Raw genomic sequence first — 20,202 nt, forward strand, 5'->3', positions numbered from 1 at the left:
TTGATTATTTGTTTTTGGTATTTATCAGTATTAATGGTTTCACCTGATTTTAGAAGCTCATAATACACCACACCTTCCTGATCACACCAAACGCAGAACAGTGTCTTCTTTCCGAAGCTATTTGTTTTTGCTGTCTCCTATGGTAGTAAATTCTGACAAAGGAGAATCTGAAACTTTATTATGTCTTATTTTTTTTGTTTGTGTGCTTTTAATAAAGTCCTGTATGTCTTGCTGAATATATCTAATGTGGTACCCTTGAAAAGGCTGGTCACTTGTTCAGAATCTAGGCTGGTATTTTTCATTACCTTCTCCCCATCTCACTCTAGCCCTCTTTACCTTGTTCTGTCCCGTGACAAACTGGCACAGTCTTTATAAGGATCACACCAACAGGTCCTCCTGCCCTGTGGCTTCTAGTTTGGTTTGTTCGGTGAGGGGTACCAACTATAGACTGACAAGCAGGAGAGTGAGTTTGTGGAATTTATTGCTCTGGCTCTCTTGCTGGGATGTCTTTCTACCTCCAACCCCTGTCAGTCGACTCTTTGGCTTCTCTCTGGATACAGGTAACTCCTTCCTCCCTGGGCCTGAAAATGGCACCCTACTGTTGCCAGCCTCTGCACTAACTCTTCTTTGTTTCTCAAAATTCTACCCATCTTGCTATAAATATTTCTTTATGAAACTCTCTTTAATTATTCTGAGTGAGTACAGCATGTGTGTCCTGCTATGACCCTGTTGTATTCTGAAAAATAGCAACCCCACCTTGCAAGGCATTGCTTCCTAAGGAGTGCATTAATCAGATCTTCATATGGGATCCTACTCTTCCATGCCTGGCTGCTTCGGGGTGATTGGGTTCAGCATGACCCTCTATTGCTGACAATGTGACACATAAGCAATGACAGAGGCCAGGTCAGCTTATGTGAGTAAAAGTTCATGTTACCAAAACTCAACATAACCTTCATTCCTGTTGTCATGATTACTTTTCACAAAATCATTGAACAAGGTCTTTTCCATCTGATTAGTAAAGGATACCTCTACAGAAGAATATTTACTAAGCAGTCACATAGACATGAATATTTTTATATTCTGTGTTCCTTTTGAGGTTGGTTATTTATCAACCTCCCTTGCCATTCATTGTCTAATATTTTTATTTTCCAGTCTATGATATTTTGGCCAAACAATTGGCCTCTGTCTCTGAATAGATAAGTGATTCAGATCATTTCTTCTCTCAGTAAAATTAGGTAACTAGAAAAATATCCCCAGAGCTGTGCCAACAGATTTTCCCTAAACACCTATAAGTCTGGTTTAATTTTATTCTTCCCCAGTCAACTGATCATAGTGACCTTTCCATGCACCATAGGTATGTGATAAAGCAGTGCCTCAGGAGTTAAATACACTATATTGTGAGCAATCTTCGAATGAAATTTTCATGTGCCTTTATGACCTTCACAATCATTGAATGCATATACCACTTCAACTCCCCAATACTGTCGTGCCGCTGGGCATGGCCAACTTTAGGATAACATCTGGTTCGTCCTTGGCTTCTTATGTCATTGAGTGATCATTCAGGGTCCAGGAGCTACTTCCCAAAATAATTTATTTGATGAAAGAACATGAATTTTCTCCAAAACCCTAGGGACCTCCTAGGCATTTACCACAGACTCCCATAGAGCATTCTGATCTCTAATAGAGATTTAAAGCACTATTGAGTCCATTCTGCCATATAGAGCTAGTGGCAGAACTGCTCGTGCAGTTTTATCTGAAAAGCATTTCTCTGGGTCATACTCAAATCTGGGAGGCAATAAGTGTTGTGCTTCTTTCTTAATAGCAGCAGATGCAAGGTACAGAACATACCATTTACTTTGGAGGAGATATCACAACTAGGGTCCTCAGGTCTTCATTGGAAGACAACTGTATTTTCAAGAGATATATTTTTCATCCATGGCATACATGTTTTTCTAAGGTATCAGGGTTACATGCTGTTTAATACCCTCCAGATCTTATCTGCATCAATGTGAAGAATCTCTGTGGTATCCTAAGTACTGGTATATTATCAAAGTTTACAGACTAAATTGTGGCGATGAACTAGAAGTCATATAAAGTAATGAGGATGAAGTACTCTTCCTGCCAGGGGAAAGCAAGTGCCCCTGGTATTTTCTATTTATTGAGAATGGCAAAGCTTTATCTGCTTGATAAACTGCTGCATCCAAGGCGGCAGAGGCTGCTTTTAGAGTATTTGTTTTAGTAGAGAGACTATAACTTAAAAAGCGTCTAAAATTAACGTCATGGATTGGTTGAGTTTAAGAGAATGAGATGTCATTCTTCAGAAGCTATCTTCCCTCTGTGCTGACCAATCAGCATGATAATAGTTCCCTTAGGGAGAATGTGTTAATTATGAAACAATTATACTAAATATGAATGCTGTTCTCTATATCCTGAGTTTTTATGTGTTACCACAGGAAAGGCCTAGTAAATGAATAACTCAATGAATAGGAAGATGATGATAATTCAGTATGAGTGATGAGGAGGTTGACCATATTCTAGACTGGCACTTAAGATAACACTCTGATGTTAACTTTCTTTTAAGAATTAAAGTAAGTAGATATCAGATACTGTATAACTGGTTGGGACCTAAGGAATAATTTAAATGCTATGACACTGTTAATCACCTTATTGTGGAGGAAATATTCTAGAGCAGATCTGTCCAGGAGAAACATAATGTGCATCAGGTGTTAGTTGAATTTTCTAGTTGCTCTATGTAAGGAAATGCTTTAAATATAAAATTAATGTAAATAATGTATTTTATTAACTACAACTAGATATTATTTAAAATGTAATCCATACAAATGATTGGTATTTACATTCATTTTTTGTTCACACACTTTAAAATCTGATGTGCACTTTGCAGTTATAGCAGGTCTCAGGTCAGATGAGCTACACATCAGTGCTCTGTAGACGCAGGTGGCTAGTAGCTACCTTATTGGACAGCAAAATTCTAGAAGTAAATAGAGAAATTCCAAGAAAAGGAGTACAATGTGAGAGGTCTCTTAGTTTAACATAAAAAGCCCCTTAGTTTATTAATGGACACAATAACTGTTGCTGCACATCTCTTTTTTCCTTTTTTTTTTTCTGTCATATTCTTCCAGCAGAGGTGGGTGAGATATACGCTTGGCAGAGCAGATAAAGGAAACAAAATACCCTTGACTGAGGTGATTTGGTTGCACTGGCCCTTGCAGCTTCAAAAGCAGACCATCTGCAGCATGACTTCTGTGCCAGAGGCTGCATGGAGAGGTGTAGCAGCCATATTACACACAGCCACCTGCCACACTTCCAAACCACAAAACCAACAAAGAGCATTCCTCCCCTGACACTTCTCTCTTTGCCTGAGGCATCATATCCTTCCCAACCACTCCCCCTCCCCAGTCAAGTACAAAGCACTTTTCAAATGACAGAGGCTCCAAAAGTACCTGTGTCATCTCCTTTCCTACCATCTGTGCCCAACTGACTGCTGACCCTCACATGGCTGATCTCCTTGTTGTCCCGCTGTGAACAAGCTTATTCCTCGTCCATCCTTTAGCAGCAGCATTACAGATACTAGAGTCTAGAGATGCAGCAACAGTCATTGTGTCCATTAGTAAACTAAGGGGCTTTTTACATTAAACTAAGAGACCTCTCACATTTTACTCCTTTTCTTGGAATTTCTCTATTCATGGAACTTCTAGAATTGTGGTTAAAGCGTGGGCCCGGGAGAGCAACACTCCTAACTTCAAGCCCGGTTTATGCCTCTTGAAAGCTGTGTAATCTTGAGAAGCAAATAAAACTCAACTACAGTTGCCTATAAAATTAGTTATCTATTGCCGAAACCGGTTTGGCTCAGTGGATAGAGTATTGGCCTGAGGATTGAAGGGTCCCAGGTTCAATTCCAGTCAAGGGCATGTACCTTGGTTGTGAGGCACATCCGGGGGGGCGGGGAGGGAGGGTGTGTGGTGCAAGAGGCAGCTGATCTATGATTCTCTCTCATCAATGTTTCTAACTCTCTATCCCTCTCTCTTTCTCTCTGTAAAAAGTCAATAAAATATATTTTAAAAAATTAGTTATCTACTTCATAGGATTATTGTGAGTGTTACAGAATGACTGTGAGACTCAACTGAGACAATGGGTGCAGTGCATTTAGCCTCTATCTGGCACGTGGTGAGCAATTAGCTAATTGGAAACTCATATTTTTAGACAATTGTCCTCAACCTAACATTCTTCCCTGCTCCTGGCACCTGTCTAAATCTTAGTCATTTTTCAGTATTTCTCAGGTTCCACTTCTCTAAGCCTTTTACAAACTTGATTTTTTCTTTTTAATGTGTTTCTTGAGAACTTTGACATAAACAATGCTGGGATTAACCTCTAGTATAGGATATATACCTGTCATGTCAAATTCTTTGATTGATGATGAAAAGAAGGAAAGTAATATATATGTAGTAGATGCTGCCAACGCCCCATTCTTTCTCCCCTTGGCCCTTCTGAGTTGGCTAGCAGCTCTGGCAGACAGTTTTACCATGCTCACTGGTTCCTCGGAAGGTCCCCGTCAGCGCTGCCCAAAACAGTATCCCACTCGTTAGGGTGCCCTTTGCTGCTTTGCTTCCTTCTCTGGATCACTTTCCTCACTGCAACTAAGCTTCCTGGAATCACTTCTCAAGTTAACTATTTGCATCAAGGTCCTCATCTCAATGTTTGCTTTTGTTGAAACTCAGATAAGACAGGAACTAACATGACCGACTTCACACTCTATGTCAGGCATTCGGCTTTCACCATCTTTCATATTCTTCACATTCTACCCATTTTATAGTTACAAATTAGAAAACCAAGACTCAAAACAGTTAAGTGGCTTGTTCAGGGTCATAAGTATATTAAGCAGCATACCTAGCTAATCCAAATGCTTCTTTAGTTGCCTGTCTCTAAACTAATAATTGTATGGAAAAGAAATAAAACATTTCTTTCTTTCTTTTTTAAAAATATATTTTATTGATTTTTTACAGAGAGGAAGAGAGAGGGATAGAGAGTCAGAAACATTGATGAGAGAGAATCACTGATCAGCTGCCTCTTGCACACCCCCTACCAGGGATGTGCCCGCAACCAAGGTACATGCCCTTGACCGGAGTCGAACCCGGGACCTTTCAGTCTGTAGGCCGACGCTCTATCCACTGAGCCAAACCAGTCTCATCAAGGAATAAAACATTTCAAGATAAAGTTAAACATATTATAGAAAATAAATTCAGGTAAAAATTAGATCTCTTTCTTTGATTTAGACAAAGTGTGACCAACTAAGATTTAGTACTAAATTTAATGAAGTCATGTCTGGAGACATAGATGTTGAGGCCTTAGATGTCATTTAAATGCCTTATTTATAGTCCACTTTCTTTATTCTGGGAAATAAAAGTGGGAAGATATGGCAGTGAAGTGATGCCCAAATGAGTCAGGTTTTATAAGAAGCTATTAAAAGATGAAACTGATTTGACCTCTAGAACATTTGAGAAAGAATTAGACAAAGGGGACTTCCCTGGGTATTTAAAGACTGAAAGGAAAGGCTTAGATAGATGTGAAAAATTGAGAAACATTTCTCTACCATATTAAAATTCTCATTCAGAATTGATTTCTTTAATCTTTCTAAGTCACATTGTCCATGTATATCAGGCTTATTGAATTATAACATGAACTGTCAAACCCAATGAATGTGGGTAAGGAGATAGCTGGGCAAATGTTAAGGGAAGCAAAGGACAAAAAAAATATGCTTTCCATATAGAGACAAGTAATAGCTAACCAATGCATTTCCTAGGGTTTTAGAATCTTTATTAGACAAATTAGAGAAGTTAGAAACAATCAGAATTAGGGAGTATTACCCAATTTAGTTAATGTGTGTTATTTTCTGTGATTCTCTAGTCTAGCCACCAAGTCAAGTTTGTACTTTTTGGGAAATCATAGTGATGAGTTTGTATGAGGTAGAGCCAGGGTCCTCAGAGAAAATAGAACTGAGTCTTCAGTTTTCATAAAGTTTGAGAATACTTTATATTTATAGTAAGCCTTGAGATTATCAGACAAAATATACAGTAAATCTTTGTTATGTACTGGAGGCCCAGTGCACGAATTTGTGCATAGGAGGGGGGGTGTCCCTCAGCCTGGCCTGCACCCTCTTGCAATCCAGGACCACTGGCTTCTAACTGCTCACTTGCCTGCCTGATTGCTCCTAACCACTGTGCCTGCCTGCCTAATTACCCCTAACCACTCTGCCTGCTTGATTACCCCTAACCACTCTGTCTGCCTGATCACCCTAACCAATCTGCCTGCTTGCCTGATGCCCCTTACTGTTTGCCTGCCTGCCTGATCTCCTCTAACTACTCTGTCTGCCTGATTGCCTTAATCACTCCACCTGCCTGCCTGATCATCCCTAACTGCCTCTGCCTTGGCCCCACGCCACCGCAGGTTCATCCGGAAGGATGATGTCCGGAGGGTCATTTGGCCGTCTGGTCTAATTAGCATATTATGCTTTTATTTTTATACATTGCCTATAGTTGCTACTGTTTGTCTTTTTAATGTCACATGGAATCATAAAACAACTAATAAATTTAAATTGGGCATTATAGTTTCCTTCCTTTAAATTTTTAAGTGTTTTCATTTATGCACAACCCAAAAGAATGACATCACATTATTTACTATAAATTTATTAGCTCTGCTATGAAGTCATTTAGTTTTGAGCCCTAGGGGAAAAACAATGACTTCAAGCTTTTGTAGTGTGCCTCTAATTTACATTTTAATAAATGTCATTTTCTAAGTGCATTACCTCATGTTTTGGCTTCAACCCAGAGGAATACTGAGAGAATAAGAGAAATGTGCTTTCTGACTGATTCATCCATATTTTATTTTACTTTTCATTAAGAAATTACTCTTTGCAGGAAATCAATAATCTTTTCTGACTGAGGGCAGAGGTCAGAGTGGTGCAGTGGTGCATTCTAATTTCTCACATACACTGCTTTCAGCCAGCTGTTGCTGATAGAGTGCTTGTCCTTTCTCGTTCTTGCAGCCTGGGTACATGGCGACCCCAGAAGAGTGGCTTACCCTACAGACAGCAAGGGCCACTTTTGTGGCCAGAAGGGCACCCCCAATGAGTGAGTATGGTCACCTTTGCTTTGTCTGATTTGACTGTTTAAGCTAGAACCTGGAAACCACATTTTCATTCATCTTATTGGACTTCTTAACAAGATTGAAATTCAAAAACAAGGCTTTCCCTCCACCTTTTCCTGAAACAGTTTATAAGCATTTGGAGAGTTTCATACTATATGACATAAGACAAGATATCACTGTTATATAGCATGTTGTTAGATTTCATGAAGATATTGCTTAATGAAAATATAATGGTAATGGATGAATTGGACCAGTGATTTCATCAGAAGCCATATTTTAAAGCGCCTCATGAAATGGCTTTTGGAAGGCTGAGTTCTGAGTAGCTATTAAAAAGCTAGACATTATAAAGCTGTTGTTAGATTTGTGTTTGCTGTAAATAAATCACTTCCCCTTTCAAAGGCCCTCCCATCCCCCCAGGAAGTCCTCCATGTGTGGTAGACTTTTCAAGGCAACATGGCTGCAGACAATGACCTTGAGTAGCTGAAACAAACAAGAACCAACGTTCCATCAAATTCCTTTTCGGTGTTAACTGAAACAGAAAACATTTTGTTTATTTTTTTACTTTAAGAAAGCAAAACAAAAACATAAATTTCACACTTTAAGAAAGTTTTGCCTTCTTTTCCACTAGTAATTGGAGTTGTTACTAAATCTGTTTTTTTTTTTTTTTAATAACCAATTTAGTTTCTATAAAAGTTGGTACTGAATGGTAAAAGCCGAAGCAACAATAGTCCCCTCTCCCCATGCTACGACCAAGAGCAAACAAGGCTCAGAATGCTTTGGTGTGTTGCCCACCTATAACTGTGGAGCTTATTGTTTGAGATACACAGATCTAAAAATAGATTCAGGAAGGTGTTTAAAAAATTCATAGAGTAGAATTTTTATAGGCAATCAAGAGAAACCAAAATTGGGGAGGAAACCCACAATCATGTCAGGTTGAGTTTATAGAGGACAAATTGACTCCAATAAAAGGTCTTTGTTGCCTATTAGAGACAATTAGACTAAACTCTGTTCTAGGGTGGTAATTCTTATTTTAACCTTAGCAACTATTGTAAAAACATCCTAGGCAATGACAACATGTGCTTCACTCTATGAAGGACAAATAGAGCACCAGATGGTAAAAATAATAAAAATCTCTAAGTCTCTAGTACTGTAAAATGGGAAATTTTTAAAGGTCCCCTGTAGCAATAAAATTACTTGCCCATATACATGTGATTTTATTTCTGGGATCTCAATTCTATTTCATTGGTCTGTGTGTCTTTCTGTCTACCAGTACCATACTGTTTTGATTATTGTAGCTCTGTAGTATAATTTGAAGTCAGGTGGTGTGATACCTGCAGTTTTTCTCTGGATTTCTTTTGCCATTCAGGGTCTTTTGTAGTTCCGTACAAATCTGGTGATTATTTTTTGTTCTATTTTTTTAAGAAACGACATTGGTTAAGGCCTGGGGCAGAGTGGGGGCTGGATGGAGAGGGTAACAGGAGGGGGAAATGGGCACCATCTATAATCCTGTTAACAATAAAAAAATATACAGGTGTCCCCAAAAATGTATCCACACTTTAGCAGCTGATAGCTCAATTTTGAAAATAAAATGTATTTTAATATACACTGCCTTTAGAATTATTCAAAATGTATCTATATTTTTTGGGGGGACACCCTATATAAAAAAGACCTCATCACAATGAAAAATTCTAACTATGTGAAGTGGTGTTAACTAAACTTATAGTAATTATTTATACATATATATATAATCATTATGTTATACATCTTAAACTAATACAATGTTTATGTGTCAATTACATCTCAATAAGACTGGAAAAATTAAAATAGGAACTAGACAATAAAAAAAGAAATCATAAATTTCAACCTAGCATGTTTGGAGCAGTGTGCTACTTTAAGAATAATGTCTAATGCTGGCAAACCCACCTGAACCATTACACTCACCCCCATTGTCTTTTCTCTGTTTAGGTTCTGGCACAAGACCTTGATATATTGTCTTGAGTACTTAATCACTACCTGAATTATCCTGATTATAAATTTGTTGACTTCTTTATCTCCCCCTACCAGAACCAACATTTTCTTTTAGGTCAGGGACTTCCTCTGTCTTTTTTACTGTTTGTATCCTCAGCCTCTGCAACATTGGCATTGTAATAGGTACTCATTAAATTAATTATCAAATGAATGAGAATAAAGGGGTAGCACAGATAAGAGGGTAATTTGTTCCCAAAGTCTGTGTAAAAATCTTACCAAATTCTCATAACAAGAGTGCTAAGTGGACATCGTCATTATTTTTCTCATTTAGAAAATTAGGAAACTGAAATTCAGAAAGGTTAAAGTACTTATTCAGGTTCAACTGACTACTAAATGGCAAAAAATAGCACATTCTAATCCCAAATCCTATGCTCTTTAGGCTGCATATTGATAGAGTTGCAGTGACATTGGTTTCCCATGTTACATGTTTAATCTAGTCCTAAAGATCTTGAACATAAACTGGCAAAAAAAAAAAAAAAGTCATTAAATTTAAAAAACACACAAATAAATGAGAGAATGTTTGCATTTCATTTTGAAATGCATTTGTCAGGATGTGTAAGCGATTTAGGTTCCCCCAACAACTTAGTACAGAAAATACTTGTTAGACTATTTGTACTTGTTAGTGTCATGATGTACTTAAGGCAGGCCCTTAGTTCTCAACTCTCAAAGACATTCCTTGTAACTGAGCTTAAACTCCATGTTTAGAGATAGTGTGATAGTATTTAGGATGTGGAGTTTGGCCATTTTTGTTTTGTTTATCCATGCCTATCCAAAGGAGAAACACTGGGTGTTTTCTAAAATGACAAAATAGATAAAAGAGAACACTCAAGAGAGCATGGAGAGCTTTGTTGATGTGATGTTTTTTCTGCCTTTTGGATTTCAGAGAAGTTATTCATGATACTTGGGTATGTTCCTTTTTCTTTGAATTTCCACTAAAAAGTGAGAACTCATGCCACCTTGTGGCTACTACAAAAATTTCAGCTTAGGAAGAGCCTTCACTGGTTTGGCTCAAATGATAGAGCTTAGACCTGCAGACTGAAGGGTCCTGGGTTTGATTCTCGTTAAGGGCACATGCCCAAGTTGCGGCTCGATCCCCAGTAGGGGGCTTACAGAAGGCAGCTGATCAATGGTTCTCATTGAGACAGGTTAATGTTTCTATCTCTCCTCTCCCTTCCTCCCTGAAATAATAATTTAAGAAAAAGGTTGTGTTAAAACAACTTTGAACATATTCTGAAGCAGTCCAATTACCCAACTTGAGGTCTTCAGATAGGAAAACAGGAAAGATGAGGAGGACAAAGGTCTTCCATATAAGTTTTGTATCATTTTAGCATCTAAGTGAAGCGACATTTCCATGCTTACTAAAGAAAGAAGAATCGGGTCTCTCATATAAATTTGCTTTACTACTGTGTCAGTTTTCCAGAGAGGCCTCTGTCCTATGGGGCCAGGGTGAAGGGGGTAAGGGAGAAGGAATGACAGAAGTGCTGGCTGCCAGATTTCAGGAACTAGAGGGATGCTAACAGCTTGTCAGACGTCGGCTCTCAAAATGCCACAGTATGAAAGTTTGTAGGCTGGGGTGCCAAATCCCACAGAAGCCCTTTTTATTCCCAGAAGGTTAATTCAACAAAAGGGGCCTCTATTTTGGCCTGTTTACTTACTTTTTTATTTTTTGGTCTGGATGTTAGAATTCTAAGCGCACGTGTATGGGAGAAGCATAGAAGTGCTGATTTGCATTATAAATTTGTATATAAACTTTCAATTAATCTCATTTTTGGACACATTTCTCTTGACTCTGAGTCCAACATATCTCATGATTTCTAACAGGCAAAATAATGTCCCACCCTTTTTGTAACCTCTCTGGTTCATCCATCACTCAACACACTCTCATATGCTTTTCATCTTCCCCAAATTGTTGAACTCTCCTGGATAATTGTGAACAGAGCCATCCTCCACATCCTTAGCTGGAATGGTGACGGGTTTTTTGTTTTTGTTTTTTTTTTCATGTTTTTACTTTTATGCTTTTATTTTCATGAGTTTTGGGAAAGAAGAAAGATGGGCTTAAGTGGATAGAGGATCGTTTTATTAAATGAGTAGTTTGCAGTTGCTTCTATTTTGCTGTTTCTTCTTTTACTAAAATATATTTTTTATTTATTTCAGAGAGAAAGGGAGAGGGGGAGAGAGAGAGGAGAAAGATCAATGATGAGAGAGAATCATTGATTGGTTGCCTCCTACACACCCCACACTGTGTATAGAGCCCGCAACTTGGGCATGTGTTCGACAGGGAATTGAACCATGACCTCCAGGTTCTTAGGTCGATGCTCAACCACTGAGCAACAGTCAGGCATTTTTGCTGTTTCTTGGTCGAAATATAATTCAAGTTAAATACTGAGTGGTTTCCTTAGTCACTCCTGCAGAATTGCTCAGCTACAACCATCACCATCTATTTTGTACCTAAGGAATCAGAAGTTCACTGGCATTAAAGGCTACCAGTTGCGCTATAAGAGAACAAGTGCAAATTGGTACTAAAAAAGTAAGGATTTTAAGATAAAAAAACAAAACAAAAAAAAAACTTATTGTGGAATTTGTCTCTTGCATTCTATTACATTTGATAATTAAAAAAATGGGCTGAGTGCTAGGCTAAATGTTTGCAAGATAGAAGAATAAAGATGAATAAACCTTTCCCTGGAGGACAACACAATCCAGAGAATAGCTTGAGCTTATGTTGCATTTTGTAGGTTATAAATCAATTTTACCTATGGGGGCTCTCGACACTTACTGATTTACCACTCACAGTTTTAACTACTCCTGAGAGACTCCAATGATCCATGACATGCATTAATATATTCATTTGCTTAGGTGCAAATTGGAGACACATGCACCATGAGGCTGTGTGGATGATACAGCTGCTCGGTGGTGAAAGAGCCAAGCTGACTTTGTGGAATCCTGAAGCAGCCTCGAGTGTGTTGTGCATGAATTTATAACCAGGTCTTGAGCCATCTAAACTCCATGGGATTATGAATAAGAAATGTGTTTATTTTCCCCCATCATTGCATTTAACAATGTCCTTTCACATCTCACTTCTCACTCTGGTATCTCAGGTGGATTCTGTTGCTTTCCAATCATACTCTGTTGTTAAAAAGTTCCATGTGGTCTAATGTAAAACACAAATCTCAGACCTTCTACTCCTCTAGCTCAGGTTTTAACTCTGCAAGGGAACTTAAAGTTGAAGAAAGGGCCTGGTCTACTCTTTCCTTTCTTTTCCCTCTCTTCTGGTTCTAGCTCTTTCTCTGTGTTGTGAGGGGTGGAAGGAGAAGGAGCATTTTTGGACCCTGTCCTAGTCCCATATGGTGTTGCTTACTGCTACTAAAATACAACTAACTAGCCATCACTCATTCTCTTTGAGGTGAGCGCCCAATGTCTGGCTCTCTCATGGTGTCCAAATGGATATTCTCTGGGGAAGTCCTCTCTGAATGGTTCTTTGATTTAAGAAATCAGCGTAGCTTGCCCTCCTCCCAACCCCTGCATTCTCCCATAACAGGTTACTTCCACACTTCGCTTTTCCTGCCCCAGTGACTTTTTTCAGCTCTCTATGGTCTCTTTGGGTCTAATTTCTTACTGCTAAAATGGGCACCAAGGGCTGCCTTGTAAGTCTGCAACGTAAGTGGTGTTCAATTGGAAAATGAGATGCTCCTCTGTCCTTCTTACAGGTACCTTGGTCTCTATGAGAGAGTCTCTCAGAGCCCTCTCTAATTTGGCACTGGGGAGAAACAATAGCCCTTTCAATGGGGAGAGGATGAAAAATCCTCTTAAGTGTGATCACTGTATCCTGCCAACTCCACTGTCTGCAATCCACCTCCCCCGCACCATGTTTTGCGTATGTAGATAGGAGCAGGAAGGGGGTGGAGCGCTTTCTTTGTCCTGAGATTTGGATCCTAGTTGTAATTCTGAGTAAGTAATAGAAGTATTATTCAACAGCTTGTTATATATTTTACATTACGTATGTAGTCACATTAATTAACTGGGACTTGACAAGGTGCTGGGAACATTCTCAAATGTTTAGGGCTTCTCTCGAGGTGTGGTTTATATACCACCTTGATCTGAATCTACTGGGGAGCATAGGGGAAACAGATCTGAATTTCTGGGATGCAGAGATTTGGGTTTTCAAGGTTTGAGAAGGAGTCAGGAATCATGATTTTCAACAAATATTCCAAGTTTTACTGACCCATAGTCAAGTTGGACAAGCTCTTGTCCTGAGTTCACTACACATTATTTTGTGTCCTGCCAACACTACTGTGAATTAGATAAGGCTGGTGTTATTCCACTATGCTGCTGAGAAAATTGAGATTCAAAAGAGAACCATGGTGCTCTGGCCAGTGTGGCTCAGTTGGTTGAGCATGGTCTCATGGTCTAAGAAGGTCACTGGTTCTATTCCTAGTCAGGGCCCATACCCATGTTGCAGGCTCAATCCCCAATAGGGAGCTTGCTTGCAGGAGGCAGTGAATTGGTGTTTCTCTTTCTCTCTCTCCATCTCCCTTCCCCTCTCTTTAAAATAAAATAATAAAACATATTAGAGAGAGAGAGAGAGAGAGAGAGAGAGAGAGAGAGAGAGAGAGAGAGAGAACGAACCATGGCTTGCCAAACAGCAGAATAATGCTTCACTCAGTGCTAGTGATAATAACTATCAACCTGTCCTATCACTCTGCCACTGACCATAATTTTTAACACAAAGGAAATATTACTCTCTCTATATATATTTTTTTCAGATTACCAAATAATACATATTTATTTTAGGAGATCAAAAAAAGTATAAAAATTAACAAAACAAATATAATTTCACAACTTAGACATAATTTGTTTCTGTATATCATGTTATACCTATTTTTTCAAAATTAAAATAAAGTCATATCATAATACTCTTTAGTAACATGATTTATAAAATTAATATATTGTGAAATTCTCCATCCATGAAATATTTTCTTCAACATTATTTATGGTGACAATGTAGTCTTCCATTTTATGGAGGAAGAAATTTTTATCTAAACAATCCCCTATTGATAGGTGATTTGATTATTTCAACTTTTTACTATTGCCAAATGTTGCTTTAAATGCTAGGAAGTTTTGAAGGAACTTGATGATTGTATTGCAGCTATCTAGAGAAAATTAAGTCAAATTTTAAAGTCATATTAAATTAAAAGTTACAGAGTCTGAAGTGATATGGAACTTCATAGTGATATGGAACTTCCATAGTAACTAGAAAGATTATTTTATGTTGTTTTTTTAAATTTATAATTATTGTTTAAAGTAATTCAGATGATGTTTTCTTTTAACAGGAACAAGAGCATTTTGTTTTATTTTAACCTGTTAAGCTGTACCAGTCCCTCTGTGATGATAAACCTACAGTGCCCTACTACACAGGTAAGGGGGAAAAGAAAAGAAAAGTCTAGTTGGTATTGTAAGCAATTTTGACTATTCTTGAATGAAAGAATTTATAAATTCCATTTGAGTTTTCTGTGTGTGTCATGATGAATGTATGGAAAGTGGGAAGACATGAATATGACCTTATGTTTGTTCATATGCAATTAAAATGAAGCAAGAATTAATCACTTTAGTATTGCCAAAGAACCTTGGTGATTGTCTTGTCCAACCACTATTTTTTAAAATATATTTCTATTTATTTTAAAGAGAGAGAGAGAGAGAGAGAGAGAGAGAGAGAGAGAGAGAGAGAGAGAAACATAAATGATAAATGGTGAGAATGATAAATGGTGAGAATCATTAAATCATTGATCGGCTGCCTCCTGCACACCCCACTCTGGGGATGGAGCCCACAACCCAGGCATGTGCCCTGACTGGGAATTGAACCATTACCTCCTGTTTCATAGGTTGATGCTCAACTACTGAGCCACACCAGTCAGGCCACTTATTTTTACAAATGAACAAACTTCAGCCAAGAGAATTGGAGGTATTTTTCTCCAGATTAGTATTACAAAGAGAAAGCTAGGTGTTGTAAATAATAAACATCAGTTTTTCATTGACTTAATGAAGTCAAGTTTCTTTTTTGCCATGGAACAGAATGAGGCTTAGTGGCCAATAGGGATTCTTCTCTAGGCTTCTTTCATCTGATGGCTCTACCAGTCCTTAAGTCCTCAGCATCTGCATCCAGCTGCCAGAAGGAAACAGAGAGGATGAATAAAGCACCCCTGCTCTTAAATGCCTTGGACCAGAAGTGTCACACAATGCAGTTCTACTCAGTTGCCTTCGACCCATTAGTTTTATATGTTCACATCTAGATTCAAGAAGAAAGGATTCAATCAAGGTAGTTGCGTGTCGAACAGCCTTCTCTGTACCATGGAACAAGAGCCACAAATTTCAATAGGCAGTTAGTCATTTCTTCATATTCCAGTCATCTGTCTTCCAGAACATCCATCTTCCCAAGGGAGACCATCAAGAGTCCCATAAAGCACCGTCTTTAACCCAAAGTCCAGGATCTATGGGTGATGCAGGTCTCAACACTTAATTCACAATGAGGTTGGGACTAAGAAAATTAGAGTACAAACTCTCATCTGAAAGGAAGGAATGATAAATACACTGGTGCATGGCAGTAGGGAAGAGTCCTTTATTTGACCTGAATTGTGTTCTTTGAGAGGAGCTCCCTAATCCACTGCATCCAATTATCCCTTGCTGGACCACCTGGAAGGTTATTTCCTGTTCATTAGCCTCCAGACCGCACCATTGCCCAGCACTGGAAACATGCTCTCTTGAGGACCTATAGCTTTGAAGCTCTCTTTCTATTGTGCAAGTTTTAGTACCTCAAACATTATTTTAACTGTCAAAGGCCTTTTTAGGTTGGTTCGTGAATTCTTTGGCAGTTACAACTACTTCAAGAACATAGTAGCTACTGATTTTCATCTTTTTGACTCCGTGTGCCAGTAAACCACACCCAGAGAGACATCTTTCCTTGAATTTGTTTGTTGATTTGCTTTCTTTCTTTCTTCCTCATCTCTGTTAAAGACTTTTGATATCTTTTTTCCTCCTGAAACTAAAACCATCTTGGTATATTGACATCTTAGTTCTGTGACCACCTCTACCACAGACCTTATTTTGCATTAGAGCCCACTGCCAAGGTTAAATCCTTGATCTTGTCAGTACCAATAATAACCACCCTTTGTCATACTACTTCAAACATCCCATGGTCTGACCATGTCAGTCTCTCACATTTTAATGATTCTTCTACCTCACCAGGACCTTCTAACCACTGATTTTCACCCCTTCAAAGTGTCCTTCAGTTCCCTTATGCTTTCATCTCCCTCTTTACTTGACTTACAGTCCATGGTCCCTCTTTAAAATCACTCCCTTATGGAAACCCTCAATTTCTTTGTCCCCTTCACCTCATTGTTCTTCCCTGACAAAACCTCATTTCAGGCTAAATGCAGCTCACACCAACATCCTTTAAATTCAGGATGACTAACCTCAAGTGGGCCCTCATTGCTATGCCACAACCGCACTGTAGGCCCCTGTTCATTTGCTAGCCTAAGGTGGTAGAAACACTTTCACACCTTCTCCTCTCACCTCAAACCTCCAAGATCTCCTTCTCAATATCCATGGCAGCCTCTGACTTTGCCTCCTATTTCACTGAGAAAGTATAAACATTCAGAAGACAACTTTTAAAAGCCCCACACTGACATCCATTTATGCCTTTAATCTTGTCTCATATGCTCAAACACACCACTCTAGAAATTTCCTATTTATTTCTTTTTATTGCCATTTTTCTTCTCTACTAAATCATCATGATCAGTATGCAAACATGATGTTATTTCTTCTATCTTGAAAAATTATCTCTTTGATATCACATCCTTCTCCAGCAGCGTCTCTGTATCTTTGTACCTTTTTTTCTTTGTTTGTTTAAACTCATCAGTAGAATATGCCTAAATCCTCTTTATTCTCATTCAGGCTTTTACTGCTACTCCAAATGATAACATTTACCTTCATATTATTAAACCAGTGGTTAATTCTCAATCTATATTTACTTGATCTAACAGCATTGTTTAATCAATTCCTCTTCCTTAAAATGCTTACTTAGTTCATTTGGCTTCTAGTGTACATTTTCTAATATTTCCTCCCAACGCTCTGGTTATCCCTATCAGTCTCTTTTGCTGGTTTCTGTTCATCTTTCCAAGATCTTCTAAGCTTTGGAGTGCTCTCCTCCACCAAACTCATCCTCTGTGAAATCTACATTTACTTATTTGGTGGTCTCACATAGTCTTGTGTTTTCTCACCCACTATATGTTGTCTTCCCTAATTTATATCTCTACGTAAGTGTGCTGCCTTAACTATGGATCTTTATATCCAGCCATGTGCAAAACTCAATTTCTAATTTTTTTATCCTACAATTGTTTCTCAATATCAATAATCTTTCATATTTCAAGTAAGGACATCTCTGAACACCATGAAATGGAATACTTACTTTTTTTATTCCTTTTTCTCTCACACTCATGTTTGAGCTGCCAGCTAATTCCTCTGGTCTCCATTGAAAATATACCCTGGACCAAACTACTTTTTCTTTTTCTTAAGGATTTCATAATTTTTTCCCCTGCTTTATATTTGGGGAACTTTTCCCCCTGTAATCTTTTTTTATTATTAAATTATTATCTTTGTACATATACCATTGCCCACCTCCTCCCAGACATGTCCTCCCTCCCCAGAGTTTTGTGTCCATTGGTTGTACTTATACGCATGTATATAAGTCCTTCAGTTGATCTATTATCTCCCCCAGATCTCCCTACCCTCCCCATTGCAATTTGACAGTCTGCTTGTTGCTTTACTGTCTCTATATCTATCTTTTGGTTCTTCAGTTTATAATGTTCTTTATCATCCATAAATAAGTGAGGACATGTGGTGTTTCTCTTTCATTGACTGGCTTGTTTCACTCAGGATGATGTTCTCCATTTCCATCCAGGTTGCTGCAAATGATGAGAATTTCTTCTTTTTTATGGCAGCATAATATTTCATTGTGTAGATGTACCATGGTTTTTGGATCCAATCATCTGCTGATGGGCACCTAGCTTTTGTAAATTGTGCTGCTATGAACATAGGGGTGCATATATCCTTTCTGATTGGTGTTTCTAGCTTCTTGGGATATATTCCTAGGAGTGGGATTACTGGGTCAAATGGGAGTTCCATTTTCAGTTTTTTGAGGAAGCTTCATACTGTTCTCCACAGTGGTTGCACAGTCTACATTCCCACCAGCAATGCATGAGGGTTCCTTTTTCTCCGCAACCTCGCCAACACTTGTCATTTGTTGATTTGCTGATGTTGGCCATTCTGACAGGTGTGAGATGGTACCACATTGTTGTTTTGATGTGCATCTCTCGGATAACTAGTGACTTTGAGCATGTTTTCATGTGCCTCTTGGCCTTCCTTCTGTCTTTTTTTGAGAAGATTCTATTTAGATCCATTGCCCATTTTTTAATTGGGTCATTTATCTTCCTTTTATTAAGTTGTATAAGCTGTCTGTAGATGTTGGAGATTAAACCTTTATCAGTGATAACATTTGCAAATATGTTCTCCCATACAGTGGGCTTTCTTGTTGTTTTGTTGATGGTTTCTTTTGCTGTAAAATAGCTTTTTATTTTGATATAGTCCCATTTGTTTATTTCCTCTTTAGCTTCCATTGCCCTAGGGGCAGTATCAGTGAAAAAGTTCTTTTGGCATATGTCTGAGATTTTGCTGCCTATAGATGCCTCTAGTATTTTTATGGTTTCCCATCTAATGTTTAAGTCCTGTATCCATTTTGAGTTTATTTTTGTGTATGGTGTAAGTTGGTGATCTAGTTTCATTCTTTTGCATGTATCTGTCCAATTTTCCCAACACCATTTATTAAAGAGACTGTTTTTTTTTTTTAATTCTTTTTTTTAAAATATATTTTATTAATTTTGTACAGAGAGGAAGGGAGAGAGATAGAGAGTTAGAAACATCGATGAGAGAGAGTCATCAATCAGCTGCCTCTTGCACACCCCCTACTGGTGATATGCCTGCAACCGAATTACATGCCCTTGACCGGAATCGAACCCAGGACCCTTCAGTCCCCAAGCCGACGCTCTATCCATTGAGCCAAACCGATCTCGGCTAAAGAGACTGTCTTGACTCCATTGTATGTTCATGCCTCCTTTGTCAAATATTAACTGAGCATAGTGATTTGGGTTGATATCTGGGTTCTCAATTCTATTCCATTGATCTATATGTCTGTTCTTGTGCCAGTACCAGGCTGTTTTCAGAACAGTGGCTTTGTAATACAGCTTGAAATATGGTATTGAGATCCCTCCTACTTTACTCTTCTTTCTCAGGATTGCTGTGGCTATTCGGGGTCTTTTGTAGTTCCAATTGAACTTTTGAAGAGTTTTCTCTAGGGCAGTGAAATAAGCCTTTGGTATTTTAATGGGGAGTGCATTGAACCTATAGATTGCTTTGGGAAGTATGGACATTTTGATGATGTTGATTCTACCAATCCATGAACATGGTATTTTCTTCCATCTGTTTACATCTTCCTCTATCTCTTTTTTCAGTGTCGTGTAGTTTTTCGTGTATAGGTCTTTTACCTCCTTAGTTAAGTTTATTCCTAGGTATCTTAATTTTTTTGGTGCGATGGTAAATGGGATTGCCTTTTTAGTCTCTGTTTCTGCAAGTTCACTATTTGTGTATAGAAATGCCATAGATTTCTTGGCATTAATTTTGTATCCTGCTACATTGCCAAATTCATTTATTAAGTCTATTAGTTTTTTGATGGAGTCTTTTGGGTTTTTATGTACAATATCATGTCATCTGCAAATAAGGATAACTTTACTTCTTCTTTTCCAATTTGGATGCCTTTTATTTCCTCTTGTCTAATTGCAGTGACTAGTACTTCCAGTACTAAGTCAAACAGGAGTGGTGAGAGTGGACATCCCTGTCTTGTTCCTGTTCTTAGAGGGAATGGTTTTATTTTATTTATTTATTTATTTATTTATTTATTTATTTGAGTTT

General features: G+C 38.2%; 1 protein-coding gene across 1 annotated transcript in view; it reads left to right on the plus strand.

The window, feature by feature from the left end:
- Nucleotides 1–20,202, plus strand: part of SLC44A5 (solute carrier family 44 member 5) — a 140,736-nt gene that overhangs the window by 68,184 nt on the left and 52,350 nt on the right. Inside the window, exons 4-5 of the mRNA XM_045583818.1 lie at nt 7,061–7,145; nt 14,517–14,601. Coding sequence (XP_045439774.1) covers nt 7,061–7,145; nt 14,517–14,601 — 170 coding nt within the window. The remainder of the gene's footprint in view (nt 1–7,060; nt 7,146–14,516; nt 14,602–20,202) is intronic.

The sequence above is a fragment of the Pipistrellus kuhlii genome, unplaced genomic scaffold (genome assembly GCF_014108245.1).
Source record: "Pipistrellus kuhlii isolate mPipKuh1 unplaced genomic scaffold, mPipKuh1.p scaffold_m20_p_2, whole genome shotgun sequence".
Taxonomy (NCBI): Eukaryota; Metazoa; Chordata; class Mammalia; order Chiroptera; family Vespertilionidae; genus Pipistrellus; species Pipistrellus kuhlii.